We start from the raw sequence: 26,218 nt of genomic DNA, 5'->3' as shown, positions 1-26,218 counted from the left end.
ACAGGGGAAAATCGTGATTCCCTTTTTATTGAGGAGCTACAATGTTTAATTACAATTAGGGTTTTTCTTTCCTTATTTTGCTTTCTCACGACAGCCGAAAGAAACAAAAAAAAGCTGAAAACCCCTAAATCGGGTTGAACCAGGTTCAGCCGATCTGGCACTGTAGCAAATCGAATTTATTTTGGTTCGTCTGGTTCACCAATCAAACGAACTTCGATTTGACCCAAACTAGTTTTGTTCAATTTGGTTCAAAAAACTACGTTGGTTCAATCGTTTTGGTTCACTAACCAAACGACCTCTGATTTGAACGAAATCATTTTCGTTTATTTCGTCTTCATAAGACGAATTCCATCATATTGTCCTTTGTCTGGTCCAACCAGACTTTATTTCTTTCGTTGTAAGAATTTAATTCTCAAACTCGTTTTAAGTCCTTCAGAGAACTTGTAGTACGTGTGACCTAATAGGTTTTCGATTATGTTGGTCGTCTTAATTAATCATTAATTACAGAACGATCATGAGTGACAATTAGTAGTACATCATGATCCTAAATTGACTGGAAAATCAACGATTGATTTCAGAACATCTTATAAACCCTCTAGCAATAAATCGTGTCTTATTCCTTTCACTATCTTATACCTACTTGGTTCAAGACATGGTCTATGTGTCAGTCCCCACTAGGCTAACTACGTCACACCTAGCCCAAGCTACTTTCTTGTCCTGTGGATTCAAGTTACTTGTACATGTGTCCAAGAGTATTGTACTCTTGACGTGTAATGCTTTGGCCAAAGACTTTTAATAACAATCCTGACAAGTGGTCGTAGGGTATACATCTCCTTTTTCTAAGGAGTGGTGAATCCTTTGTGGGTTATTCAAATACCTTCGGGCACTTTGACTTATACGCAATCATCTCGGGTCCATACCTCCTCAGAGATGCTTGCTTAATATGTCAAAGTATAAATCTCGATGACCAAGATGACTTGAATACTGCAAGTCAAAGAAAACTCACACTTAAGCTGTACTGAGATCTTCATTGACATATGTACAGAACCATATAAAGTCTCATGGCAAGTCACTTTAATGAACTGGTTACTTTTAACTAGCATCCACATTTAACTCTCAACATCCAATGTCTCTAGCAGTGAGATCTGTTGCTTGGCTAACCAAGGAGTTTAAACGTGCTAGTCTCAACATAATCGATGATGTCCGTATTCATCAATTTCTCGACTAGGGATAATTTTAATACATTCATAATTGCACATGTAGAGATGCTCACGAGTTGTGATCCAATCACAAATTCTCTCATGCTATAAATCGTATTGTGGATATTCAGTATTTGAGTTTAAGATCTAATCAAACATATATGGAATGTGTACTCAAATAGTAAATTGTTATTTATCCAATAAATAGTATAACCGTAAAACGATTATCTTAGGACACCTCTCAAATCTAACATCAAGGTGATCATTGATCATTCGATTTGGATATACATTATTGATAAAAGAAATCTAGAAAGAGTATCCAAAGTCTATACCAAAACCTTAGATAGTCATACTATCATATCCTCACTTATTGTAATTTTAACCAAACTTACTATTTGATCTTTTGTGTTTTTTAAAATTTGAATAGATAGTCATACTATAGTAAACCAATAGAGTCCACCTATATTTCAAAGTAAGCAAATGACTAAATAAATTATTTAATAATTTTAGCCAAAATTGTTATAGGTCATTTTGTGTTTATTTTTTTTTAAAATAAATTATAGATGTATACTAAAAAACCATTAGAATCGATCAATATTTTCAAATGACTAAACGACTCCTATAATAATTTTAGCCAAAATTATAATGTGATTGTTTTTAAAAAATAAATTTAAATAGATAAATGAACTTTATAAGGTTAAGGTGATCAGTAATTCAAAAATGACTATTTAGTAATTTTAACCAAGACCCCTTTCAAGAGTTTTCACTAAAGTTATCATATATTTTTATTTTTTTAAAGAACTTATTAGCACCTAAATATAGACTTTTTATTTTATATTTTATAATATTTACTTTTAAATTTTTACCTTCTGGAATTTTTATTTTAAAATAATTTTATTTAAATTTATATTAAAAATATTTTTTTTCAAAAAATTATACTCATATAATATTTTTTTTAAAAATTATGATAAAATTTATCAGTTTTTATTCTCAATTATTTTTTAAAAATATATTTTTTGTGATAATTTTTTAAATTTGTTTATATATTTTAATAATTTTTAATTTATATATTAATTATTTAAAGTATGTTGTTTTAAAATTTTTTTAAAAATGTATATTATTTTGAAAAATATATTGTCTTTTATTCTTTTATATTTTTCAAAATTTATAATTTATGTAATTAGTATTATCTAAAACTAATATATAATTTTAATAAGGAACATGCATTAGATTAACTGGATGGTTGGTCCGATATTGTTTTTGGACGTCTAGATGCTGAATTAATAAATTTAAGAATATTTATAGTATAAAACTTTATGTAGAATGCAAGATATTGAATTTTGTTTAGTTTAAAGAAATATTGTTTTATAGTTTTCAAAAAAAAATACAATTGATAATAAAAAAATCCTTTACGAAATTTGCATCTTTATTTCCTTTCTTAGCAGCCCAAACAGCGACATATTTGGCAAAATAATACACCGAAGTCAATTTGGCGAACTCGAGAATCTGGCGTCCAATCAGTGGGTATATTTTGGTAATTTAACCTTGTGATTGTGAGGGCATTTAAGTCATTTCGGCAATATAAATTGTAGAAGAGGCGGCGGAGGTGGTTATTCCGGTCGAGAAACATTTATGAATACACAAAGCTAGATTGATAGGGAATAGCCGTCTGCCCGCATCCCTTCCCTTCCCTTCCCTTCCTACCTGTGAAATTGATAAGAAAGATTTCGATCTAAAGATTTTGTCCTTTTTTCCCCTTTCTCGGAGTTTGTTAGATGCTGATGAACAGATGAAGCATCAGAGATTAATTAGGTTGCTTCCTTCAATCTGTTAGTGCAAGTCAGCTACAACGAGAGATCTCATAAAAAAGATCGTTGTTTTTTTTTTTATTTTTTAAGCAGGGGAGTGATTTAGAGAAGAGAGGAGGACACGATGTACGGATCGCCACTGGCGTCGGCCCAGGCGGATACCGAGTTCGAACTCCTCCGTCATCAGAACTCTGGTCTACTGCGTTTCCAGTCAGCTCCGGGCTCTCTGCTCGTGGAACTTGGCGGGGGTGTCGTCCAGAAGAGCAACCTATTCCAGGAGTCGCTACCGCAGCCGGAGTTGGTCTCCCACCAGCAGATCGTTGCGTCCTCCTCCGCTCCGCCCTTGATGCACCGTGAATTGGCGATGCAGCAGCAAGTTGAAATGGGAGGCGGAAGGAATTCTTCCAATCTGAGCAATCTAGTACGGCAAAGCAGTTCGCCGACCGGCTTATTCTCTCACTTGAACGTCGAGAATGGTAACATCTATGCGTTTTCTCTTGTAGGGATAGAAATCCAATAAATTATCATCATCATCAAAAAATAAAAAGAAAAAAGAAAAGGAATCAGATCAAAATTCTTTCTTTGATTGCCTCTAGGATATTCGATGATGAGAGGACAGGCTGGTGGTTTCAGTGCTGTGGAACTACCTACGACCGGCAGTTTAAAGAACCAGTTGATCCTCTCGTCGAGGCAGAGCTCAATGATGTCTCAGATATCGGAGATGGGAAGCGAGGAGATAGGTGGAAGTAATCCTGAAGAGAGTTGCCAGTGTTACGTAGCCGGAGTTCCGGTGTTATCTTGGGAGGAAACTGAAACCTTGTTGACTCCTGGCAACATGTTCTCAGGAAGCAGAAACAGAGAGGAGGACGGGAAGATGGTGGCTGGTCTCAACCAATCTCAAATATCTCAGGCAATTCACTTTAAACTATATAATTCTAGTGATAAACTACGTTGATTAAGAATATTGATTTGCTTAAGAGCAGTACGGGGAGATGAGTAACCATGTGGCAGCACTGACACATCAGATCAGCTCGCCGGATGCAGAAATGGCGGACATAGAGAAATCTGTCCTGTTTCAGGATGCAGTCCCTTGCCGGATCAGAGCCAAACGGGGTTGCGCCACTCACCCGCGAAGCATCGCAGAGAGGGTGGGTCATTCTTCTTCTTCTTCTCCTTTCCTGCTTCTTCTCCTTCTCCTTTCCAGCTTCTTCATTCCAAAACCTTGATTGAATTTCGCCAGGTGAGGAGGACCAAGATTAGCGAAAGGATGCGGAAATTGCAGGAACTAGTTCCGAACAAGGACAAGGTATAACATCTCTACGTTCCAATGGAACAGTAACTAACAATGCCTGAAAAACTAACTTGGGTTGTGTTTTGCAGCAAACCAACACCGCAGATATGCTCGATTTGGCAGTCGACTACATTAAAGATCTCCAAAAGCAAGTGAAGGTATCTAAACATGATTTGATTATCTTTAATTCATGCTTTTGATTTTTTTTTTCTTTTTTTTTGTCTTTTCCTGGCCGCTACTTCAAGATATTGACGTATGGCCAACGAAGCTGCATATGCTCGTCTATCTAGCAGATGTCTTGTCGCAACTCATGATTGCTTCCGTGATTCGTCTGATTTAGGGATAGATTTCATCTTAGAACTACAATTGAGATTGCTGAAACCTTTAATCGTGAAGGTCTCTTCCCTTCATTTGTTATATTCTATAAGTATTCCTGTGTCTTATATCTTGTGGATCGTATAATGCATGTGTCTTCCTTACAAAGAGCAAGAAAATATTCAGCTAATAGTTTTTCCTAAAGAAAGAAGTGTCTGCAAACTTCTTGAAATCAGAAATCGAATTCATGTGAGAAGAGAAAGGTGAATCGATGTACAGAGCAGCTGTATCCAGCAAATTAAGATCGACCTCCTAAGTTAGTAGTCTTTTTTTTGTGTGACAATTAGGGTGATAACGTTTACCTCAATTGTTCTTCCACGATCTATCTTTTTCTTCCGTAAAAGGTGGAATCCGTCATCCTAACGGTCCTATAATCATCTGTGAGAAGATAAATCAAGAAATTATAGTTGATCAGGACGGAGGAGATTATTGTTCGATTTCATCACGATTCGAACCCTCGTTCTCTTCTGCAATTCTATTCCGTCGTAATCAATAACCAATTCAGCTATGCCACAGTTCATGATCTAAAAACATATGGAAGAGTGACAAATCATGAAATTAAATAGCCTCTTAAATAAAAATAATTTATTCTTTAAGAAAATAAATCTCAAGATATAAAGTTTATACATGTGACAATTCTACTATTCAAATAAAATGCTAGCTCTCCCACACACGGCGAGGGCTTTTTTTTATTTATTTCATGGTGGAAGAGATTGAGAGAGAGTCACCGCAAATAAAATGCTTTCTCCCTTCATTTCATCGTCGCCATCATTCATCATATCCACTCGCCGTGATCACTTTCCCTCGTGCGTCAGTCTCACAAGTCACCATCAATGGCCTCCTCCAACGAGATGCATGAACTCCGGCTCATTTCCTCCATCAGACGGCAGAAGTCGACGAGTGCAAGAAAGAGATAAAAGCGTGAAATTTGCACGGTGGGTGATGCCGATGAGTGATATGGTCTCTTTCCGAATAAATTACGTTTTGATAATTAAGAGTCAAAGGATGATCTAAATTCAGACTAATTTGGCAGCACAAGTGAACATGATCTAAAGGAAGATGATTCCACTCAAGTGAAATTTGGGCAAGATCAAACATCATCTTAGGCTCAGATTTTATCTCGATTGCAGATACCATCTCAACTTCAGATTCCATCTCCATCGTAGACAGGGGCGGAGCCAGGATTTTTACCGAGGGGGGGCCATTTTTTAACATCGCATTGTCACACTAATAAAATAAATTTTGAATGAACTAAGAAATAAGTTACATTCAACGCAATTTAAGTTGCGCTCTTCGCTTTTTCATAGACTCAAATTCATCTATGACAGAATTGACATCAAAATTGCGAGCAATATCCTTCTCAATATACATTATCAAAGAACTTGATAAGAAATCATCTTCCATTTTGTTCCGCAACCTATTCTTCACAATTTTCATTGCAGAAAATGTACGCTCTGATGTTGCAGTAGAAACTGATAGAGTCAAAATAAGTCGAATCAATTTGTCAAGAAAAGAATAACTTTCTGATTTTCCTGTCTTCGATAAGACCTGACACAAAATTATGTGCATATTAGTTAGCAATGACTAACCTTCAATAAAAAATATTATTTTTTATATAAAAAAACATTCTTGGCATAATTAGAAATAGTTGAGATATCCTTAAAGTTTACATTTTTCTGAATTTCTATTCGAAAAAGCTCCAATTGATATCTTAAACGCGTTTTTTCTTGATTTGTAAAATCTTCTTGATAGAACTTTTCAGCTAATCGGCAAATTTCATGAATATCGAATGATTCATAACCATTTTTCGGATGAAGTGTTGAACTGAACTTGAGTAATTCCATCATCTCTCCATTGAATCGGATCTTCATCTCTTGTAATATACTGTCTATTGTGCCAATAAAAATTTCAACCCGATAATAATACTCTGATGTAACTGAATCAGCCTTTCGTGGATGACCTTTACTCGACAATCGTCGATCATTCATGTCAGGGACATTCACATCATGCTTCTCACAGAATTGCTTTACATTTTCTAACAACTCATTCCAACCTTTTTCTCAAAAATTTTCAAGGTTTTCTTTGGTATTTGCTACTAACTCAGTAGCATTCAAGATCTTATATTGTATCTCACCTCTTGATCTTGTGAGATTGATTTTGAAGAACCTATCCAATGGACCACAGTATTGAGCTTCATCAATCTCTTCTACAGAAGAAGCTTCATCAATCCCTGCAAAAATAATAGCAAGACAATATAATGGACATAATTATATTATTAGCAAATTAGTAAGAGCAGTTGATCACACAACAACAACAACAACAACAACAACAAACTCAATAATTATATTAATGCAATGAAACGTCTATCAAACTAAATGATGGGATATAAAATCATAATAGCATACATATAAACTCAAATAATGTAAAATCATTTATCAGCTAGTAATAAATAATTATTATGGGAAAAAGAAATACGGTGAGAATGAAATAGGATCAATGTTTTTCTTTTTTCTACATTTAGTTTGTATTAATTGCCTAAGTAATAAGATTTTTTTTGGAAAATAACAAATCTGCAAAACTGTAATAATAATTACTTGAGTAAAAGGAATAATTATCTTTTTCTTTTTATCAAACTTTGATTGTTTAACTGACTGCTGATTTCAATTGTACCTTTTGGATAAATACGAATATATGGCACATGAGAAATGTTCGGCCAAACTTGGAAGCGATCCTAATTGTACGCCCCTGTTCAGGGGGGCAGGGGGGCGACCGCCCCTAGGCGCCCCCCCTTAGCTCCGCCTCTGATCGTAGATATCATATCGGTCTCAGACACAGTCTCAGCCTCAGATATCATCTCAGTTTCAGACTCCATTTCGGCCACAAAATATCATCTCAATCTCAAACTCCATCTCCGCCGTAGATACCATCTCATTCTCAAACTTTATCTCCACTGCAGATATCATCTCGATCTCAGACACAGTCTTGGCCTTAGATGTCATCTCAGTCAAATTCCATTTCGGCCGCAGATACCATCTCAATCTCAGACTCCATCTCCGTCGTAGATATCATCTCGATCTCAGACACAGTCTCGGTCTCAGACGTTATCTCAGTTTTAGATCCATCTCGATCGCAGATCCATCTCAGTCTCAGGCTCTATCTCTGCCGCAAATATCATCTCGATCTCATACAATCTCAATCGTTGTTTTCTCAGCCTCAAACGTCTTATTAGTCTCAAACATCATCTCGGTCTTAGACATTGTCTCGACTTCAGAAGTCATCTTGGCCTCGAGCCTCAATTTCTCATATCCTTAGAACCATTCCATATCCTAACTATGAGTCTCCAATTCTTTGCCTTTTGTGGGCCCGTGAACAAGGATTGTAAATATTCCTGAAACACACGATCATACAAGAATAAAAGGGCAGTTATGAGGTTGTAAGGTATGTTCCCCTTGGATACCCTCCTTGCTGCATATAAGGCCGAAAGGGAACAAAAGTAATCAACGGTTGTCAAGTTTGATTCCCTCGGATACCCTCATTTTTGCACATAATAGCAAAAATAAATAGAAGCAATTAACAACCGCTAAACCTGATCTCCTCGTACGCGTCCGTAATGACGTTGCCCTAGTCGATGTAGAAAGGCACTCTCGACGGCTATATAAAGCCTAAAAAAGTGTGATTTCATTCTCTCTTCTTCATCTTTTTCTTCTCTTTTTGGAGATTCCTCTCCTTTTTCGCAGAACTCTAAAAGCATCGGAGTGGCTTGCCGAGACTCCTCCGCACTAGTTTAACCTCCCATTGAAGTGTGTTTCAGGTTCTCTTCAACCTCGTTAATGTTGGGAAAGTTGAAAAACCGTTCCGGTGAATTCTTGCAGTTTTCCAGAAACGATTTCAAGTTGCCCTCCAATCAAACCAAGGTTTGATCAACGCATTTAGATCATTGGGTTCTTGTGTTTTGGTTTACAGGATCCGAGATAAAAGGAATAATTTAATTATAACGAAAATATTAAATTATACCTCTTCTTTACGGGATGTCTAGAAGGAGTTGAAGACCTCTCGATCTTCTGCTGTATTCCTCTCCTCTTCTCGAACGTTGTGTAGGCAACGATCCTTCGAGATGATTCCACCAAGTCTCTTTACTCTGATGGCAAGCAAGCAATGAACTAACCCTTCCTTTCTTTCTCTTTTGCTTCTCCTTCTTCCTTCTCCTTGGCCGCCGGCCCTAAGGGGAAAATAGGATCAAGGGCGCTGGCCCTAGAAGAGCTAGAAGAGGAGAAGAGGAGCCGGCCCTAGGGGAGTAAGGGAAGAAGAACTCCTAGGGGTCGCCGGCCCTAAAGAGAATAAGAATGGAAGAGGAGGAGGAGGGAAGCCGGCCCTTCACAAGGAGGGAAGGTATGTGGCCGTCCCTAGCACAAGGAGGGGAGAAAAATTTGCTCAATTGTAATTTTTTCTTTGCAAGCCTCCTCTTTTATAGCTTAGCCATCTCACAAAATTTGGTATGATTATAATCAAATCAAATCTTCTTATCCAGATTTGATTAGAAAAATTATTACCAATTTTGTCTGCGGAAGAGATAAAATTATGATTCTAATCAAATCAAATCTCATCCAGATTTGATTAGAAAAATCATAATTAATTTTGTCTGCAGAAGAAATAAAATTATGATTCTAATCAAATCAAATCTCATCCAGATTTGATTAGAAAAATCATAATTAATTTTCTCTGCGGAAGAAAATTAATAATTTCGTAACGGAAATTTTAATCAGAATTTCTTAACAGAATTTTTCTCCAGAAAAATAATTTCAGAAATTCTTAAAATTTTCTATCCGAAATTTCATATAATTTTCTTAGGTGGATACGAGGTTTTATCCAGAGGCTACAGCAGGGACCTAGAGGAGAAATTGATTTTGGCCTCCTGATGGACTTGGGCTTCCTGTGTTCTCCCTGAACACCCAACTTCAAGCCCATCAATAATAACTCATTCCACTAGAGAGTTATTATTGCACTACCGCACCAATCCCATATTATAGTATGGGCTCCTTCTTACTATAAGTACATTAATCTCCCTGTGTTTAAGATATCGTATGTCCGTTAATTAAATGAGTTACTGACAACTCGAATTTAATTAACTTCTGATTCCGAGAGTAGTACCACTCATCCTTTGTTATCATGCGGATCTAAGTCCACCTGCAGGGTTTACATGATAATCCTTTATGAGCTCCTCAAGGGGACATCATCAGCCTAGATTATAGGACACAGTTTCCTTCTATAATCATCAACATACCATGTACATAATATTACTTCCCAACTCATCGGGCCTTTTGATCTATCGCTCTAAATCTCACCTTTTGATGAATCAAGGAAGTATATACTAAGTACATGTGCTTGTTATTATATAGGGATTAAGAGCATGTACATTCATAGCAATAGAGGTTTAGTTCGATTATATAGTCAGTATAAATCGAACAATCCTCAGATGGTCCTGCTCAATACATATTGAGTGTACTAGTGTAATTCTATAGTCAAAACAGACTAAGACCAAATTACACTACAACCAATCCAATGGTTTGTCCAATTTATCTTGATTGTGAACACTGTTTGTAATCTATAAGGAACTGATAACATGGTCTTATGTGTGTGACTCCGCACACCATGTTTATCTACAATATAGATTAAATGGACACTTGCATAAAAACTAAATGCAAACATTGACCAAATATGATTCTTATTTCAGAATGTTTATTGGTTGAATTTATAATGAGAGTCTGTAGACATATATAGAACACTACTTTTAACTATTCCTAGTCGAGCATTAATATGCAAGGACAATATTAATGTGTTGAGACTAGCATGTAGGTTAATTGATGACTTAATCTCACAAGTCATGGATATGTGATATCACGTTGACACATGGGTACATATTAGAGACTATGTACTGAATTGACCTGCCATGAGAATGTTTCGTGGATCGTTGTATGGGTGTCATAAATATTCTCATGTGACTATTGGTATGAATAGTCCTTAGACCTGAAGTCACTACGGTTCCCTACATAATGAGTTGTATACTTTAGCTTCGTTAAACATCACCTGTAATAGGGTGACTATATAAAGGCGATCACTGAGTATGCAATAAGTTATGTGGAGGGATGTAAGTGATGTAGATGAGATTTATTCCTTCCATAACGGAAGTGATATCTATAGGCCCCTTGATAGAGTAGGACTGCAAAAATGTATGATTATGCTCGAATAAGTCAATATGAGATATTGAGCTTATTTGATTGAGTAGTCTACTTGGAGATCAAGAAATACATGATTGATAAGAGGATGACACGTGTAGGATCGAGTTGACCGGCTAGAAGGGGGGGTTGAATAGACGGTTAGAAAATTGAAGCGGAATGCACTCGTCTCTTAAAAAAAAACTTGGTTGCAACAGATCGTTGCTTCCAAGACAATGGCTCAACTAATGAATACTCCTTATGGCGGAGAAGCCTTACAACTGGGAACTCAAAGACTTAGAGAGAAAGAGAGATTACAATTCAAATCAATGTTGATACTCTAAAACTCTAAGTCTATTTATAGGTTAAGAGAACAAATCTTAATCGTAGATCGTAGATAGGTTTTGCTCTTAACCATTGATCTGTAGATGGGATCTTCATCGTTGATCTTTGATAAGCTTGATTTGTAGCCGTTGATTAAATAAGGATAAACTTTATCTTTAATAAAAGATAAAGAGAATTATCCTTAGTATATATATAATTTAATGTAAATGGAACTAACTATGCATTATATTCATCAACACAGTAGAGACGCAAGTGTGAGATTTAGAGTTAGCACGGTGAGATCATTTTTTTTTTCAACCAGCGCAACTCCACGAAGAGAAAATCCCAATCATGTATGTAGCGTACAGGATATTATATATATATATATATATAGCTGATATCCTACGCGACATCCCCATCCGCGACCCGTGAGCACCACCCGACCCACGCCCACTGCCGCCGCTCCCGTTTCGCCATCCGGCCACCTCCCACCGCCGGACCGGGCCCGATCGACGTGCCACTCGCCGGCGCGTCGATCGGCGACCGCCGGTGGCCGGACGGCAGCGAATTCGACCGGAATCTGCCGCTCTCCCACCCACGCCCACTACCGCCATGATTTCATCGCCGTCCGGCCATCTCCGGCCGTCGGACCTGGCCCAATCGACGCGCTACTCACCGGCGCATCGACCGACGTCGGTCCGGCTGCTGGAGATGGCCGGACGGCGACGAATTTGGTCGGAATCCGAGACCACAGTGACTGACGCGGATTCCGACCAAATCGTGATCGGAATCTGATCAAATTCCGACCGGAGACCGGTCGGAATTCAAAGTTAATCATTTTATTATATTAAAATAAATATAAATAAAAAAATTATTAAGTCAAGCATTAAATTAAACTCAGAAGATTCGTTAATTGCCTTTTGTTTTAAATAGATTTTCTGTCATCCATTTGATATGCAGTCAATGGGCACTTTTCATTTAACTCCTTTGAATTTTGAAAAATATATATTGAATGATATCATTTTGCGTATTGAGAAAAGAATATGAAAAAGCACAATCCTCAGCCCTTGCTTCTACTTAAAAAGTGGAGTCGAGGATATTAAATCATTTACGATTTACTCTATAATTATTTATAAAGTAAATTAAAAAATTATAATTGATCATAATGAAAAGATAAATCGAGAAGTTACAATTGACACCATAATGGAGGAAAACGTTACCTCGACTTCGTCGAAATCTAATCCTGTCCACTTTTCACTTTAACAATTCTATTCCATCATAATCGACTCAATTGAAAATTTATTTTATAGCAACTAACAAACTTTAAGCCCACGGAAATAATTTCAATAATCTCTGTGGAACGTTGAAAATGGCGTATACGTATCATTCTCCAATAATCTTCCGTCTCTGTTTGCGTTTCCTCGGCCTCGTCGTCACATCAATCATTCTTCGTTTTCTTCTTCGATCGGGGCAATGGAAGCTGATCGGAGGGTGGGAGTGGCCGTTGATTTCTCGCCTTGCAGCAAGGCAGCGCTCCGCTGGGCCGTGGAAAACTTGGTGAGGAACGGCGACCACCTCATCGTCGTCAACGTCCAGAAGGAAGGACACTACCAGGAGGGCGTGACGCAGCTCTGGGAGGCCACCGGATCACGTATGATTCACCTTTTCCCTGCCTTTTTTTTCTTCTTCTCTTATTCCTCTTTACAAGCCCTAAAAATTAAACCTTTTCCCTTTGCTTCCTCTAATCGAAGTCCCGTTGCTTATTTCGGCCCCAATTCAAATTTGATTTCTCAACATAAATGATCTTTCAGAGATTGAAATTCTGGCTTTTGAGTTATGGATTGAGGACACTGCTAAGAATCAGATGGTGTGGGGTCATGAGACTAGCAGTTGCAATCTAGGTTTACTGAGAAACACAAGTCTTAATAAGTTTTGGACCTTTTGTGTTTATTCAAGAGTCAGTCTTACGTTTGATTAAATTCACACTACTCTGAGCTACGGGAATTGTGTAAAGTCATCTTACTTTGGAACATTTGGTGCATAATTGTAGCTGATTTTATGAGTTCTTTTTCTTTTGTGAATTCAATGGCTGATAAAGAACATCAAAATGATGACATATCAGCTGATTTTTTTTTTTCACAATTAATGTATAAAACATGCTGGAAGAGCTTCCTAAGGATCGATGTTTATCAATTGGTACGCCAACATGCAATCTCAGATCTTTAAGTGCTCCATAACTGAAGTCTTTTCCTATTTATCACCATTAATAGGTTTGTAAGGATGTTTTTATTTGAATCAGAATAGAAGAAATATCAGATGGAATATGCTGTTGGATCAGTTACTTCAGAGATACTTCTCCTTTGTAGATTCAAGATAATTGTCCTAATTATTTCAACCAACTTGGTGAAGGAATACTACACCCATAGGGCATTATGATTTCCTATATGGATAATACTGTCTTCCACTTTAAGTTAAGCTACGAACAATCAGGATCTACTTAAACAGCTGGAAATGTCACCTAGTTCAAGGGTTTCTAACTTCTAGCTTGATTTTCAAACCTAGATATGCTACTGCTTATATACAATCTTGTCTACACACCTAATCAGTTTGTAGCCAATGACTAAGTCAAGTTCATCAATCTTAATATTGAAATGCTAATATCAAATCTTGATGTCTAATACAAGTCTCACTTTTTCCCATACTTTGCGTAGTTCAGACTAGAAATTATCTGAGTCGCGAACCAACAAAGATCAAGCAAGACAAGCTAGGCATCCTTCGACAATTGCACACAAGACCTTTTGTTGCTACTCTTTCTTGAGTAAAAAATACTTGCTACTTAGTCTTCTAGCTTCTTTGATTTAGTTGCAGCAGAGTAACAATTGGAATACATCATTTCCTTTTCCTGTCTTTCTGCATCTTATTGAATCTACCTTCTCGTGTATATGATCTTGCATCGCTAATTGCATCTCTTTGTCTTCTAATTATCCTGTTACTGCAGCATTTATTCCCCTATCAGAATTATCTGATTCTGGTATCGCAAAGAAATACGGCGTGAAGCTAGACGCTGAAACCTTGGACATACTCACCACTGTTGCCCGGCAAAAGGAGGTAGTCTCTACTTTCTATCTGTTAAATTTTTAGCTGCCCAAACAAGAACAGAAACTGTGACCATACTCAACACTTGTTAGTAGTTTCTAACTCTGTCTATCAAGTTTTAGCTGCCTAAACAAGCATTGCAACTGTGAGCATGCTAAAAAACACTTGTATAACTTTTTCAGGTCATCGTTGTGTTGAAGATCTACTGGGGAGATGCCCGCGAAAAGATATGTGAAGCTATTGATAGCATCCCCCTCAGCTGCTTGATCATTGGAAATAGAGGTCTTGGGAAGCTCAAGAGGTTAGAAAACTTCTACTTGGTAGATATTGTGTTCCAATGATAACCTTGAATTAGAAATGGAACAAGAACCTTATGGTGCCTTTGGCTCTATTCCCTCATCTTTCAGGGTGCTCCTGGGCAGTGTGAGCAGCTATGTGGTGAACAATGGAACTTGCCCTGTTACAGTCGTTAAGAGTACTGATCATGCAAGTTAACTTCACTCTGCTTGTCTTTCTTTTGCTTGAATAAGAAACTTGGCTGATATGCCACTGTTCTAAGTTGCTTGATGAGGTTGAACTCATGATGTGTTATTATTCTATGTGCCTTGTGGCAGTGTGTTTGTGTGCAATAACAATAATTGAGGTGTGTCTTATCAGAAATAATTTTCTGAAATGATCAGAATTTATTTAGTTTTTTTAAAAAAAAATTAAAATAGGGTAAAAATTAGAAGGTAACGTCTCTTTAAAAAAAAAATCACATGAGCATCTCATTTAAAGTGAATAGTCCAAAATGCTTTTAATGTAGGTATGATTCAAAAATTCTATATTTTTTAATTGGATTTAGCGTTTAAGATTTAAACCACAATCAGGTGCTACACTTTGTAAAAATTGATAATCAGTTGTTATACATTATAGTAATTATCTATTAGATTTTACATATGAAGTGTTATGGAGTTCTTTTTATTTAATTTGTTTATTAAAATATTATTTTAATTATGTTATCATTCTCTAATAAGTAAAATTAATATAAGATAATGATATTATTGTAAAAGTTAACAATCAACTGCTACATTTTGAAATAGATATCGATTAATTTTTATACGGTCGATCGTGATCATATAATATTCATTTAAAATATAATTGATGTCATAAAGTTTCCTTCATTTATTTTATTCATTAAAATATTATTTTAATCAGATTATCATTATGTAATAATCAAAATAGGATATTAATACTGTTGTAAAAGTTAATAACAATCAATTGTTATATGTTGTAGCAGCTAACTATTATCTTCTATACGATTGATTATAATCAAAAGATATTCATTTAAAATGTAATAGATGTAATAGAGTCTCCTTCATTTGTTTCGCTTATTGAATATTGTTTTAACCATACTAATATTCTCAAAGAAGCAAAATCAAAATGAGATAATGATCGTATTTTACAAGCTAGCAATCAATTTCTACACGTTGTAGCACCTGGTTGCTAGTTCCTACATGCTCGATCGTGATCAAAAGATATTCATTTGAAATATAGTGAGTGTCATGAAGTCTTTTTTATTTATTTCATTTATTAAAATATTATTTTAACAAAGTTATCACTTAAAGCAAAATCAACTTTTGATAATGACACTTGATAAAAGCTAACAATCAATTGCTATACGTTATAGTAGTTAGATGCTAACTTCTACTAAGGTTGAATATAATCAGAAGATATTTATTTGAAATGTAAAGTCTCTTTTATTTATTTTACTTATTAAAATATTATTTTAATAATATTATCAATCTCAAATAAGTAAAATTAATTTTTAATAATGACACTTTATAAAAACTAACAATCAACTATTATACATTATAGCAAATAGTTACTAGTTTTTATGTGATCAATCATAATTAAATAATATTCATTTAAAATATAGTAGATATCATGGAGTCTCCGTCATTTAATTCATAAAAACATACTAACAATAAAATAAAATACAGAAAATTAAATTCATCGGAGTTTATAAAAAGCTTAATCCCTTTAATTCAAATTGTTTGATACGGTAAATAAAAGAAAGAATTTAGTTTGGTTTTGGAAAATAAGACATATTTTATTTATTTGGATGTTGTGTTTCACCTTTTAATATATATTATAGTTTTTTTTATTGAGCAGGAAGCGAGAGGAAATTAATAGGAATAAATTTTTAAAATTAGCATTTTGGACTTTTAACCATTTAACTGTAAAATAATAATACGATACGAACGAAGCAGAATAAGCGAGGGCAGACACGTCGATTTGGACACGTGGCTTTTCGCTATTGGGCTCGCTTACTTTTGGCCAGTAGGAGAAAGACGATTGACGAATCTCAAATTCAGGTAAGGTTACCTCCGGTTACTGTACTCAATTTTCTCTCCAAAGATAAATCTCCGATCTCAACCTCTTCGTCTGGATCCAAATCGAGAAGAGCTCGAAGGGCAGTGAGAGAGAGAGAGGTCCGCAATGGCGATCCGAAGGAGACCGCCTGTCGTAGCCGCCCTCGCAGTGGCGCTTGCCGTCGCATCGATCGTCTCCGCCGAGGTGTATTTTGAGGAGCGATTCGGAGGTATGCGTTTTCCCTCGTTGATCCGTATTCTGTTCCCGATCTCGATCGGCGTTGAAATCTCTTACTAGATCACGCTCATGTATGTTTCATGAAAATGAGACTCTAGTTTTGCTACGGATTTGTCGATGCATTCTTGTGGTTGATGAGTGCAAGCTTTCCTTTGATTTGCCGTTGACCTCCCTGTTTTAGATTGCAACACAACTGCTGTTTTTATGGTTATTTGGACGTTTTATCTCCATGGTTATGCGGCATTGTTTTTTTGTTGGTTCTAACAGTTCCTTTTGTCTGCTCATGAACGTTGCGTAAAGAACATTTTGGCGATTGGTTTAAAACATTCCGATCTAATCTGCCACAACGTGATCGCTTCTGTTCTTTTTCCTAGGTTGTTCTCTCAAAGGAAGAATTTGATCTTGCGTTTTCTTATTGCATTTTTCTTTTTGTTCTTGATGCTGTTGGATTGTTTTCGCCGATTTGAATTATTTGTTGATATTGACATGACTGATGTGTTTATATTGACAAATTGGTGAACTATAAATGAATTAATTTTTGTAGACTAAAAATTCAGAATGATCGTCTGCCAAAGGGGGGAAAACTTTTTAATGATTATTTCTCCTAGTAACTGTAATTGCATATATTTCTATATGAAGATGGATGGGAGGATCGATGGGTCAAATCTGACTGGAAAAAGGATGAAAACATGGCTGGAGATTGGAACTATACATCCGGCAAATGGACTGGGGATCCAGAGGATAAAGGTAATTCTCTAAAACCATGAACCTTGCCTCGTTATCACTGTAAAAAATTTTTGTAACTTGCTTTTCACTGTGAAAGCTTGAACCATTTGATTATGTGATATACGATCTTGGCTTCATAAATCCTTTGAATACAGGAATACAAACAGCAGAAGATTATAAATTCTATGCAATTTCGGCACAGTTCCCAGAATTCAGCAACAAGGACAAGACATTAGTTTTGCAGTTCTCTGTTAAACATGAGCAGAAACTTGATTGTGGAGGTGGCTACATCAAGTTACTTAGCGGTGAAGTTGATCAGAAGAAATTTTCTGGAGACACTCCCTATGGGTACCTCTACATTCTTTGTTTGTTATCGCACCCATTACATTTTTCATCTTATCTGAATTGGACGCATGCATTTGGAAATTGCAGCATTATGTTCGGCCCTGATATTTGTGGGTACAGCACCAAAAAAGTCCATGCTATCTTCTCACGTGACGGGAAGAACCATTTGATTAAGAAAGAAGTGGCGTGTGAGAGCGATCAGTTAACTCATGTCTACACCCTCGTTGTTCGACCTGATGCCACATACAGCATCTTCATTGATAACAAAGAGAAACAAACTGGTAGTTTGTACACCGACTGGGATATTCTTCCCCCTAAGCAAATCAAGGATCCCAACGCAAAGAAAGTAGGTTTCAATTATTCATGGTTCATCATAGACCATTGGGTGTGACAGCTTGATCTCAATGACAATATTTAATTAATCTTTTTGGCTATGTTGCAGCCAGAAGATTGGGATGACAAGGAGTACATCCCAGACCCCGAGGACAAGAAACCAGAGGTAGTTTCTGCTCAATGTTAATTCCGTCATTTTCATTTTGATTGTTTTCCTTTTTGTTCCCTAACTGCCATCTTCTACAGAGATTTTAATTTTGGCTTCTTTTCAAGCATTTTGAAAGATTAAATTTTCGCAGATCTTTTTCTAGATATTACTTCTAGGTTGAATGTTAGTTGCTAGTCAGAATCTGATTGTTATACATCGTTGGATTCCTTTCCAAGATATTCTTCTGTCCCAGTATGTTCATCACTGCAAATTTTGAGCCAAACTAACTTAATCTTATTGATGAAGGGGTATGATGATGTTCCTAAAGAGATCCCTGATCCCGATGCTAAAAAGGTATAACTGATTGGTTCTTTAGTAAAGTTAATGCTTTATGGGTGTTATTATTTGTGCATTTGCCTTTGCCATCTTCTGCTGCATCATAGCTCTTCTATGCATTTGCTGTAGCCGGAAGATTGGGATGATGAAGAAGATGGTGAATGGACAGCTCCAACTATTCCAAACCCTGAGTACAAGGGTCCTTGGAAGCAAAGGGTATTGGCGTGCTCTTTAATCTTCCATGATAAAAGAGGCATTAGAGAGCCAGCAAAAAAAAAAAAAATCTAATTAGTTATTATGATGCCTTTTGTAGAAACTTAAGAATCCTAACTACAAGGGGAAGTGGAAGGCACCATTGATCGACAATCCTGGTACTATTTGATCTTTCAGTAACTTAATTTGCTCATGACATTTGACAAATAATTTAACCTTTCATCTTCTTGCAGACTTTAAGGATGATCCATACATCTATGCTTACTCAAATTTGCGATACGTAGGCTTCGAGTTGTGGCAGGTGATACATTCTCATTTCTCCACATTGCTGATTTTCTTTGTATTGAGCTTATGATTTGTTATGTTTTTTCCAGGTCAAAGCTGGGTCTATTTTCGACAACATCTTAGTCTGTGATGATCCCGAGTACGCAAAGAAATTTGCGGAAGAAACATGGGGCAAGCTCAAGGATGTAGGTTGCTTAGTATTGAATCTTCCATCTGTCAAAGATTTGTAACTTCTAAATCGGCTTCCATTCTTCTTTCAGGCTGAGAAGGCAGCATTTGAGGAGGCTGAGAAAAAGAAGGATGAAGAGGTAACCTTCTATCATTCTATTTCTTTCTTAGTGAAACACAAAAGTTTTCAACTGCTTGTTATCAAAAGAATCTCTATAACAAGTACTGAATTAAACCATACATGATATTGTCGTTCAACTTCAGTTTCCACGATTGCAACTTCGTCCGCATAAATCAGAATACAATTCCACAAAACTGAATGTTAAATTCCAACTCATTAGAAGCTTCCCTTGAGTCTCTTGATCCAGATATCATTTGTTGTTATGATCCACTTGCATGAGAGAATTGGCTTATTAATGTGTTGGTCCCGATAATAGATCATTCATCTCTATAATTCATATTTAAAGTAAACTTTTTAATCCACAGGAAAGCAAGGATGATCTGTCCGACGTAGAGGTTAGCACGCCTAAATCTACGTCTTTTCCTATGGCTTATATGTTCACTTTCTCAGCCTTTTCTCTTTTCATTGTTGAGTTCAGGAGGATGACGACGAAGATGACGATGCCTCAGACGAAGCTAATTCTAAGGCTGATTCAGATGCAGAAGACGAAAAGGAGGCAGCTCATGTAACTTGTTCTTCGCTTCATTTTTTTCTCTCCATTTATTTTGCAATCATTCTGTTCCTTTCGTGTTACTGACTCGCATCGTAAATCTTGTTCTCAGGACGAGCTTTAGAGGGATGAGATCAAGTTTTGGTGGAAGTAAACAGGAGATTTGATTTTGGGTGGTAGTTGAATTTGAGCACATAACGCAGTGGTTTTCTCTTTATTGCTTATTTGTCACTCAACTGTTTTCTAGATCCATGGACTACTGTCTTGTTTCATTAGACCATTGACTATTTCTGCTTCTACGTAGAACTCTCTCTTTTTTTTTAAAAAAAATATAATAATAATAAATTTCAACGTCGAAATATATAAATAATTGATAGATTAACTTTAGAGCATCTCTAAGTTTTAGAGTTTTTTTGGTCCTTGCCATGCCATATCGCCATCTCAAAAGAAAAAAATTTATTTATTTTTTCATTATTAATAAATCGTCTAACAACTTGTATATAGGTATTATTCACCTCTTCATTTTTAAATATATTTTATATTTATATTTTACATTATGTAATTGATCAAATATAATTTAAATTTAAATCCATACAATAAGTAAAAAATGAATATGAAGATTTATAAAAGAAATACTAGAATTTTTATCCATCTCGAATGAAAAGAATAAAGAAAAAATAAATTGATAAGATGAATGGAAGAAATAAAGATATCTTTATAGATAATTTTATTAAAAAATAATTAATCATTGAATTATGACTGAAAAATTAACCATTGAATAACAATTTCTCTTTATACTCCATCAACTAATTAGTTATGTCTAATTTTTATCTTAAGTAGGTAGTAACAATACTTAACTCCAAGTCACACCCACTTCGCTCCCCAACTACACCTCACAAATTGTCAAAAATATAACAAATAAAAATAAGATGCAGTGAGCAAAATGTCCATGTTTCTCCTCCCATTTTGTATTATTTTCAAATTCATCCTTCGTTAACTCCCTCTTCTATCTCTATCTCCGTCTCCATCGCCAATTTCTTGCTATTCGACGGCAGCGATGTTCCTAGTCGCTTGGTTCTACGGCGTCCTCGGCTCCCTCGGCCTCTTGCAGAAGAAAGCTAAGATCCTGTTCTTAGGGTTGGACAACGTCGGAAAGACTACGCTGCTTCACATGCTCTCAAGGATGAGGTTCGATCCCCTTCTTTAGGGTTCCTCAAGCTTCATCGTATACCTGCCGAATTCGCTTGATTTGACCGGAGCCCGTCGAATGCAGAGACTGGTCCAGAACCAACCGATCAGCTTCGGTGATTCCTCCAGTGTCTGTGTTGCCGATCCATTTTCTTCATCATATGATTCTCTAAATTAATGCATTTGACAAGGAGAGGCTTGCCGAGTCGAAGAAGGAACTGGATGCGCTCCTATCGGCCGATGCCTTGCTAAATGTTCCCTTTCTCGTCCAAGGAAACAAGATCGACATTCCCTACGCGGCCTCCGAGGAGGAGCTACGCTTCCATCTAGGCCTGAACAGCTTAGCAACCGGCAAGGGCAAGGCGAACCTTGCAGCAGACTCTGACGTCCGCCTCCTTGAAGTCTTCTTGTGCAGCGTCGTCCGCAAGATGGGTTACGACGAAGGATTCCGGTGGCTTTAGCAGTACATAAAGTAGTTTTATGAACTTGAAACTCGAATACTTTGTGATCAACTCTTCGACTCTCCATGTAAACAACGAAATATGCTTCGATGCGTATGCGATGTGTGATGCGACGACCTCCCTTGATGATATCCTAATTAAATCAACTCGGGTAGAATTCCTGTTAATGTCAATGAGACATACTCCACTTTGAGTCAAACAAATACATGTTCAGTGTCAAAGGTGGCGACTTTCTCAAGTATGTCATCACGGAGTGCAATATAGAAGTCAATCCAGATAAAATACAAATCTTGCAAAACATGATATCTCCATGAAGCATCAAAGAAGTCCAAAACATAGTTGGACGAATGACTGCCTTATCACGGTTCATCTCTCAATTTTCCAAAAAAAAATCTTCTTTTCTTCAAAATATATTACGCAAAGCAGTTTATTTTTTTTAGATGAGAAGTGTGTGAAGGTCTTCGTTGATCTTAAGACCTACTTGTGCGAAGTTACCTGTCCTATCTAAATCAGTCGCCCAAGAACCCTTATGGTTGTACCTATCTACATCTTAGGGAGCCCTTGGTTCGGTGTTGGTTTGACAATATGGCAATACCCAACAACCTATATACTTCTTGAGTCACTTAGGATGTCGAGATGCACTACACCATTTTGAAGAAGCTTGCATTAGCTTTGATATTAATTACTCATCAACTGCGACCTTATTTCTTATTACACCTATCACAGTGCTCACTAATAATGCCTTGGGCAAAGATGACCAATCCCGAAGCCTCTGGGAGATTGATTAAGTGGACCACCGAGTTCAACGAGTATGAAACCCAATAGTGGACGAGAACCACCATCAAAGTCCAAACCTTGGCTGACTTTCTAACTGAGGTTGCAGGACTGATAATGCAGGAAGCTTGAAAAATCTATGTGGATGGGTTTTCACCAAGAATGGCAGTGGAGTCGGAGTATTGTTGCATTTACCACAAGGGGACTCATTGCAATTGGTCGTCAAACTTCATTTTCGAACTTCCAACAACGAAGTTGAATATGAAGCCCTACTCATCGATCTTCAGGCAGACAAATATGTGAGAGCAGTCGAAGTCATTATTCATTTAGATTCGCATTTAGTTGCTTGTCAACTCAATATCTTTGAAATCCGCAATGACAGATTACGACACTATGCCAAAGCCTTTGCCAAATTAAAGACGGAATTCTAAGAGTTCATCTTACTAAAAGTCCTCGAGCGGATAATCAAAAGATAGATGAGTTAGCCAAGATAGCCAACGCTTTGCATACGTGAGAGTTAGAAGAGCCTGCTGCTCGAGATTAATTGATCGCTCATATCAACCATGCGGCTCAACCAAGGTCCTCGCCTGACTGGAGAGCCTCCTTTATTTCCTTCATGAAGTATGGAACTTTACCTGGCGACCTCGAACACACCTGCACCTTCAAGAGATGGGTTGCATGTTTCACTCTAATTGGGGACGTCCTATACAAGAGTGTTTTCTCCCGTCCTCTACTCAAATGCTTGAGCCCTAAAGATGTCAGCTATGTCATGTGGGAGATCCATCAACACTGTTGTGGAAACCACACCGAAAGTTGGACCTTGGTGAGAAAGGTGCTAGTGGTTGGTTATTTCTGGCCCACCCTACAAACTAATGTTGCTTAACTAGTCTACACTTGTTCAAATTGTCAGAAGCATCAACCCATAATTCACCATCCCATGAGTTCCTGGAAACCTCTATAGTATCCTGCCCCTTTGATCAGTGGAGGATGTATATAGTAGGACTCTTCCATACAATTCTGAATCAGAGAAAGTTCCTCTGGATTATTTTTCAAAGTGGATCAAAGCCAAGCCGTTGGCAAAGATAACTGAAGAAGCCATCCTCAAATTCCTTTGGCATAATATAGTATGTAGGTATTACCTTCCCTGTCAAATAGTGTCGGATAATGGACGATAATTCTAGGGTGGCAAGCTCTGGGAATGGTGCAGAAACCTTGGTGTCCATCACACTTGCACCTCTGTCTATTACTCTCAAAGTAATGGACAAACTGAAGTCGTCAACCAAAAGCTTGTCTAAGGGCTAAAGGTTAAACTCGACCATGTCGAGGACAGTTGGGTAGAAGAGCTTCATAATATCCTTTGGGCTTACCGTATAACTGTTATATTTGAGAGGTGTTTTAAGACAATTGCTTTATAGTTATATTATTTATTGAATAAATAGAAATTCACTATTTCAGTGTACATTCACTATATGTTTGATTGAATCTTAAACTTATTTATTTGATGCCCATAATATGATTCATAGCATGAGAGAATTTGTGATTGGATCACAACTAGTGATCATCTCTACATATGCAATTTTAAATGTATTAAAATTATCTCTATTCGATGAATTGATGAACATGAACGTCATCGATTCTGTTGAGACAAGTATATTTTAAACTCCTTGATTTACTAAGCAGTTGTTCTTGCTGGTTAGAGACATTGGATGTTGAGAGTTAAACAATGATGCTAGTTAAAGGTAATTAGTTCATTGAAGTAACCTTTATATGGTTCTATGCATATAGAGATATGTCAATGAAGATCTCAGTGCAACTTAAGTGCGAGTTTTCTTTAACTTATGGTATTCAAATCATCTTAGTCATGGAGACTTATACTTTGATATCTTAAGCAAATATCTCCAAGGAAGTGTGGACTCGGGATGATTGGGTATAAGTCGAAGTGTCCGAAGGTGTTTGGATAGCTTATAGAGGATTCACCGTTCTTTGTAAAAGGAAATGTATAATTTACGGTCGCTTGTTAAAATTGTTACTGAAAGTCTTTAGCCAAAGTATTACATGTCAAAAATATGGTACTCTTGGACACATATACAAGTAACTTGAATCTATATGACAAGAAAGCAAGCTTGGACTAAGTGTGATGTAATCAGCCTAGTGGGGACTGACACATAGACCATGCCCTAAATTAAACATGTATAAAATGGTGAAAGAAATGAAACACATTTCATTATAGTTGCTGAAGGATTCAAAAATGATTCTGGAATCAATCATTAATTTTTTTTGATCAATTGGGGATTATGATGTACTACTAGGTGTCACTCATGATCGTTCTGTAATTAATAGTTAACTGCGGACGACCAACATAGTCAGGAACCTATTGGGTCACATGTACTAAAAGCTTCTCCGAAGGATTTAAAATGAGTTTGAAAATTAGATTCTTTGACCAAGAGAAAGAAAGTCTAGTTGGCCCGGACAAAGGGCAAAAATGATAGACTTCGTCTTATGAAGCCGAAACGAACTCAACATGCGTTGTTGCGTGTTTTCGATATTAGAGTTTTCTCTCGTATCGACCATTGCTGCTCAATGGTTAGTACCGAAGATAATGACATGACTTGTGGCTTGGGAAGTCGTCTATACGAGAACTTGACATGGATCACCGGTAGAGGTGGAACCTCGACAGAGCCGCTTGATTGATATCATTCCTGCTGAGCGTCATACATCAAGTATACGTAGAATAAATCGTTATTATAAAATTTTTAAATTTTCAGTTATGTTATGTACATATTGTATTCTGTATGCATATGTTGTGAGTATTGTAATAATTAATTTTAATTATTATTTTATTTCACTGTGCATGTTTGTGAAACGTGTAAACACGCGTAATGCACCGGGCCGATCCTAATAACAACCCCTCACAAGAGAGGCGAGATGACTCCTTTTCACCTGGCCTATGGAGGAGAGGTTGTTATCCTAGTCGAAGTTGGTTTCAAGTTGACTCAGATCTAGGTCTACGAGGTAGAGAAGGAAAACTCCGACAAGAGACTCTTGGAGCTGGATCTCATCAGCGAAACTCTTGAAATAGCAGATACGCACCTCAAAGCATATTGACAGTGCATAAGTCGGGCCTACAACAAGCGAATAACCCCCCTGTTCCTTTCAGGTGGGAGACATCGTGTGGAAAAAAAATTAAGCCTACGGGAGATGTCGGTAAATTAGAACCCCGCTGGGAGGGGCCTTACCGAGTCATATGGTGACTCGATGGTGGGTCATACTATTTGGCTGACCCCAAGGCAAGGAACTTAAGCAGCCATGTGAAGGTGCTTGAAATTCTATCTTGTTCAATTTATGCCAGATAAAAATTTTACAGGGACGGAACCTTTCTAAGCAACCCACATGTTCGATCAGATATGTGCTTGATCGAAGCATAAGATCGCTAGACTCTTGTGTTGATATTTAGGATCCATACAAAGAAAACTAACTACGCAGTGGAATTAAACTACTTGTACCTTTCATTTGTAGATTGTATAGAAAATAGTTTGTGCCCGAAAACCTCTTGATCTTCTGTTGTATTCCTCTCCTCTTTTTGGACGTCGTGTAGGCGACGATCTACCAAGATGATCACCACCCACCTTGCTTTCTTTTCTTCCTCTCTTCCTCTCTGTTAGGATCGGTACGT

General features: G+C 36.9%; 3 protein-coding genes and 1 pseudogene across 6 annotated transcripts; all 4 read left to right on the top strand.

Annotated features, from left to right (window-relative positions):
- The first annotated feature begins 2,879 nt into the window (after nt 1-2,879).
- On the top strand, nt 2,880-4,782 carry LOC141835371 (transcription factor bHLH130-like). 4 transcript variants are annotated; one of them, XM_074722817.1, is made up of 7 exons: nt 2,880-3,011; nt 3,101-3,483; nt 3,604-3,917; nt 3,991-4,155; nt 4,248-4,313; nt 4,388-4,456; nt 4,544-4,782. In XM_074722817.1, the coding sequence occupies exons 2-7, from the start codon at nt 3,132-3,134 to the stop codon at nt 4,586-4,588; spliced, it is 1,011 nt and encodes a 336-aa protein (XP_074578918.1). In that variant the 5' UTR covers nt 2,880-3,011; nt 3,101-3,131; the 3' UTR covers nt 4,589-4,782. The 4 variants fall into 4 exon arrangements, with proteins under 4 accessions (XP_074578918.1, XP_074578919.1, XP_074578920.1 ...); XM_074722818.1 differs by having other exon boundaries at nt 3,098-3,483; XM_074722819.1 differs by having other exon boundaries at nt 2,880-3,483; nt 3,604-3,912; nt 4,028-4,155.
- Nucleotides 4,783-12,609: 7,827 nt separating this feature from the next.
- On the top strand, nt 12,610-14,995 carry LOC141834609 (universal stress protein PHOS32-like). Its single transcript, XM_074721926.1, has 4 exons — nt 12,610-12,860; nt 14,208-14,317; nt 14,488-14,606; nt 14,713-14,995. The coding sequence occupies exons 1-4, from the start codon at nt 12,683-12,685 to the stop codon at nt 14,798-14,800; spliced, it is 495 nt and encodes a 164-aa protein (XP_074578027.1). The 5' UTR covers nt 12,610-12,682; the 3' UTR covers nt 14,801-14,995.
- Nucleotides 14,996-16,745: 1,750 nt separating this feature from the next.
- On the top strand, nt 16,746-20,421 carry LOC141834608 (calreticulin-like). The gene is made up of 14 exons (XM_074721924.1): nt 16,746-16,889; nt 17,537-17,644; nt 17,779-17,971; nt 18,056-18,314; nt 18,411-18,467; nt 18,756-18,803; nt 18,915-19,001; nt 19,099-19,156; nt 19,232-19,299; nt 19,373-19,468; nt 19,544-19,591; nt 19,938-19,967; nt 20,051-20,137; nt 20,235-20,421. Exons 1-14 carry the CDS (start codon nt 16,787-16,789, stop codon nt 20,244-20,246), a joined length of 1,254 nt encoding a protein of 417 aa, XP_074578025.1. The 5' UTR covers nt 16,746-16,786; the 3' UTR covers nt 20,247-20,421.
- Nucleotides 20,422-21,179: 758 nt separating this feature from the next.
- LOC141835162 (small COPII coat GTPase SAR1A-like) lies at nt 21,180-21,786 on the top strand (annotated as a pseudogene).
- The last annotated feature ends 4,432 nt before the right edge of the window (nt 21,787-26,218 follow it).

The sequence above is a fragment of the Curcuma longa genome, chromosome 9, assembly GCF_044706935.1.
Source record: "Curcuma longa cultivar G26 ecotype Majalengka, Jawa Barat chromosome 9, ITB_CL_G26_1.1, whole genome shotgun sequence".
Lineage (NCBI taxonomy): Eukaryota > Viridiplantae > Streptophyta > Magnoliopsida > Zingiberales > Zingiberaceae > Curcuma > Curcuma longa.
This window is presented reverse-complemented; position numbering and strand designations above follow the sequence as displayed.

Excerpts from the sequence above, each read along its gene's own strand:
- LOC141835371 (XM_074722817.1), top strand. The coding sequence starts at position 3,132 with ATGTACGGATCGCCACTGGCGTCGGCCCAGGCGGATACCGAGTTCGAA. Across the intron at positions 4,314-4,387 it reads TAGTTCCGAACAAGGACAAG|CAAACCAACACCGCAGATAT; the intron begins GTATAACATCTC and ends TGTGTTTTGCAG. Across the intron at positions 4,457-4,543 it reads ATCTCCAAAAGCAAGTGAAG|ATATTGACGTATGGCCAACG; the intron begins GTATCTAAACAT and ends CGCTACTTCAAG.
- LOC141834609 (XM_074721926.1), top strand. The coding sequence starts at position 12,683 with ATGGAAGCTGATCGGAGGGTGGGAGTGGCCGTTGATTTCTCGCCTTGC. Across the intron at positions 12,861-14,207 it reads CTGGGAGGCCACCGGATCAC|CATTTATTCCCCTATCAGAA; the intron begins GTATGATTCACC and ends CTGTTACTGCAG. Across the intron at positions 14,318-14,487 it reads CTGTTGCCCGGCAAAAGGAG|GTCATCGTTGTGTTGAAGAT; the intron begins GTAGTCTCTACT and ends TAACTTTTTCAG.
- LOC141834608 (XM_074721924.1), top strand. The coding sequence starts at position 16,787 with ATGGCGATCCGAAGGAGACCGCCTGTCGTAGCCGCCCTCGCAGTGGCG. Across the intron at positions 17,972-18,055 it reads TCTGGAGACACTCCCTATGG|CATTATGTTCGGCCCTGATA; the intron begins GTACCTCTACAT and ends TGGAAATTGCAG. Across the intron at positions 19,592-19,937 it reads AGAAAAAGAAGGATGAAGAG|GAAAGCAAGGATGATCTGTC; the intron begins GTAACCTTCTAT and ends TTTAATCCACAG.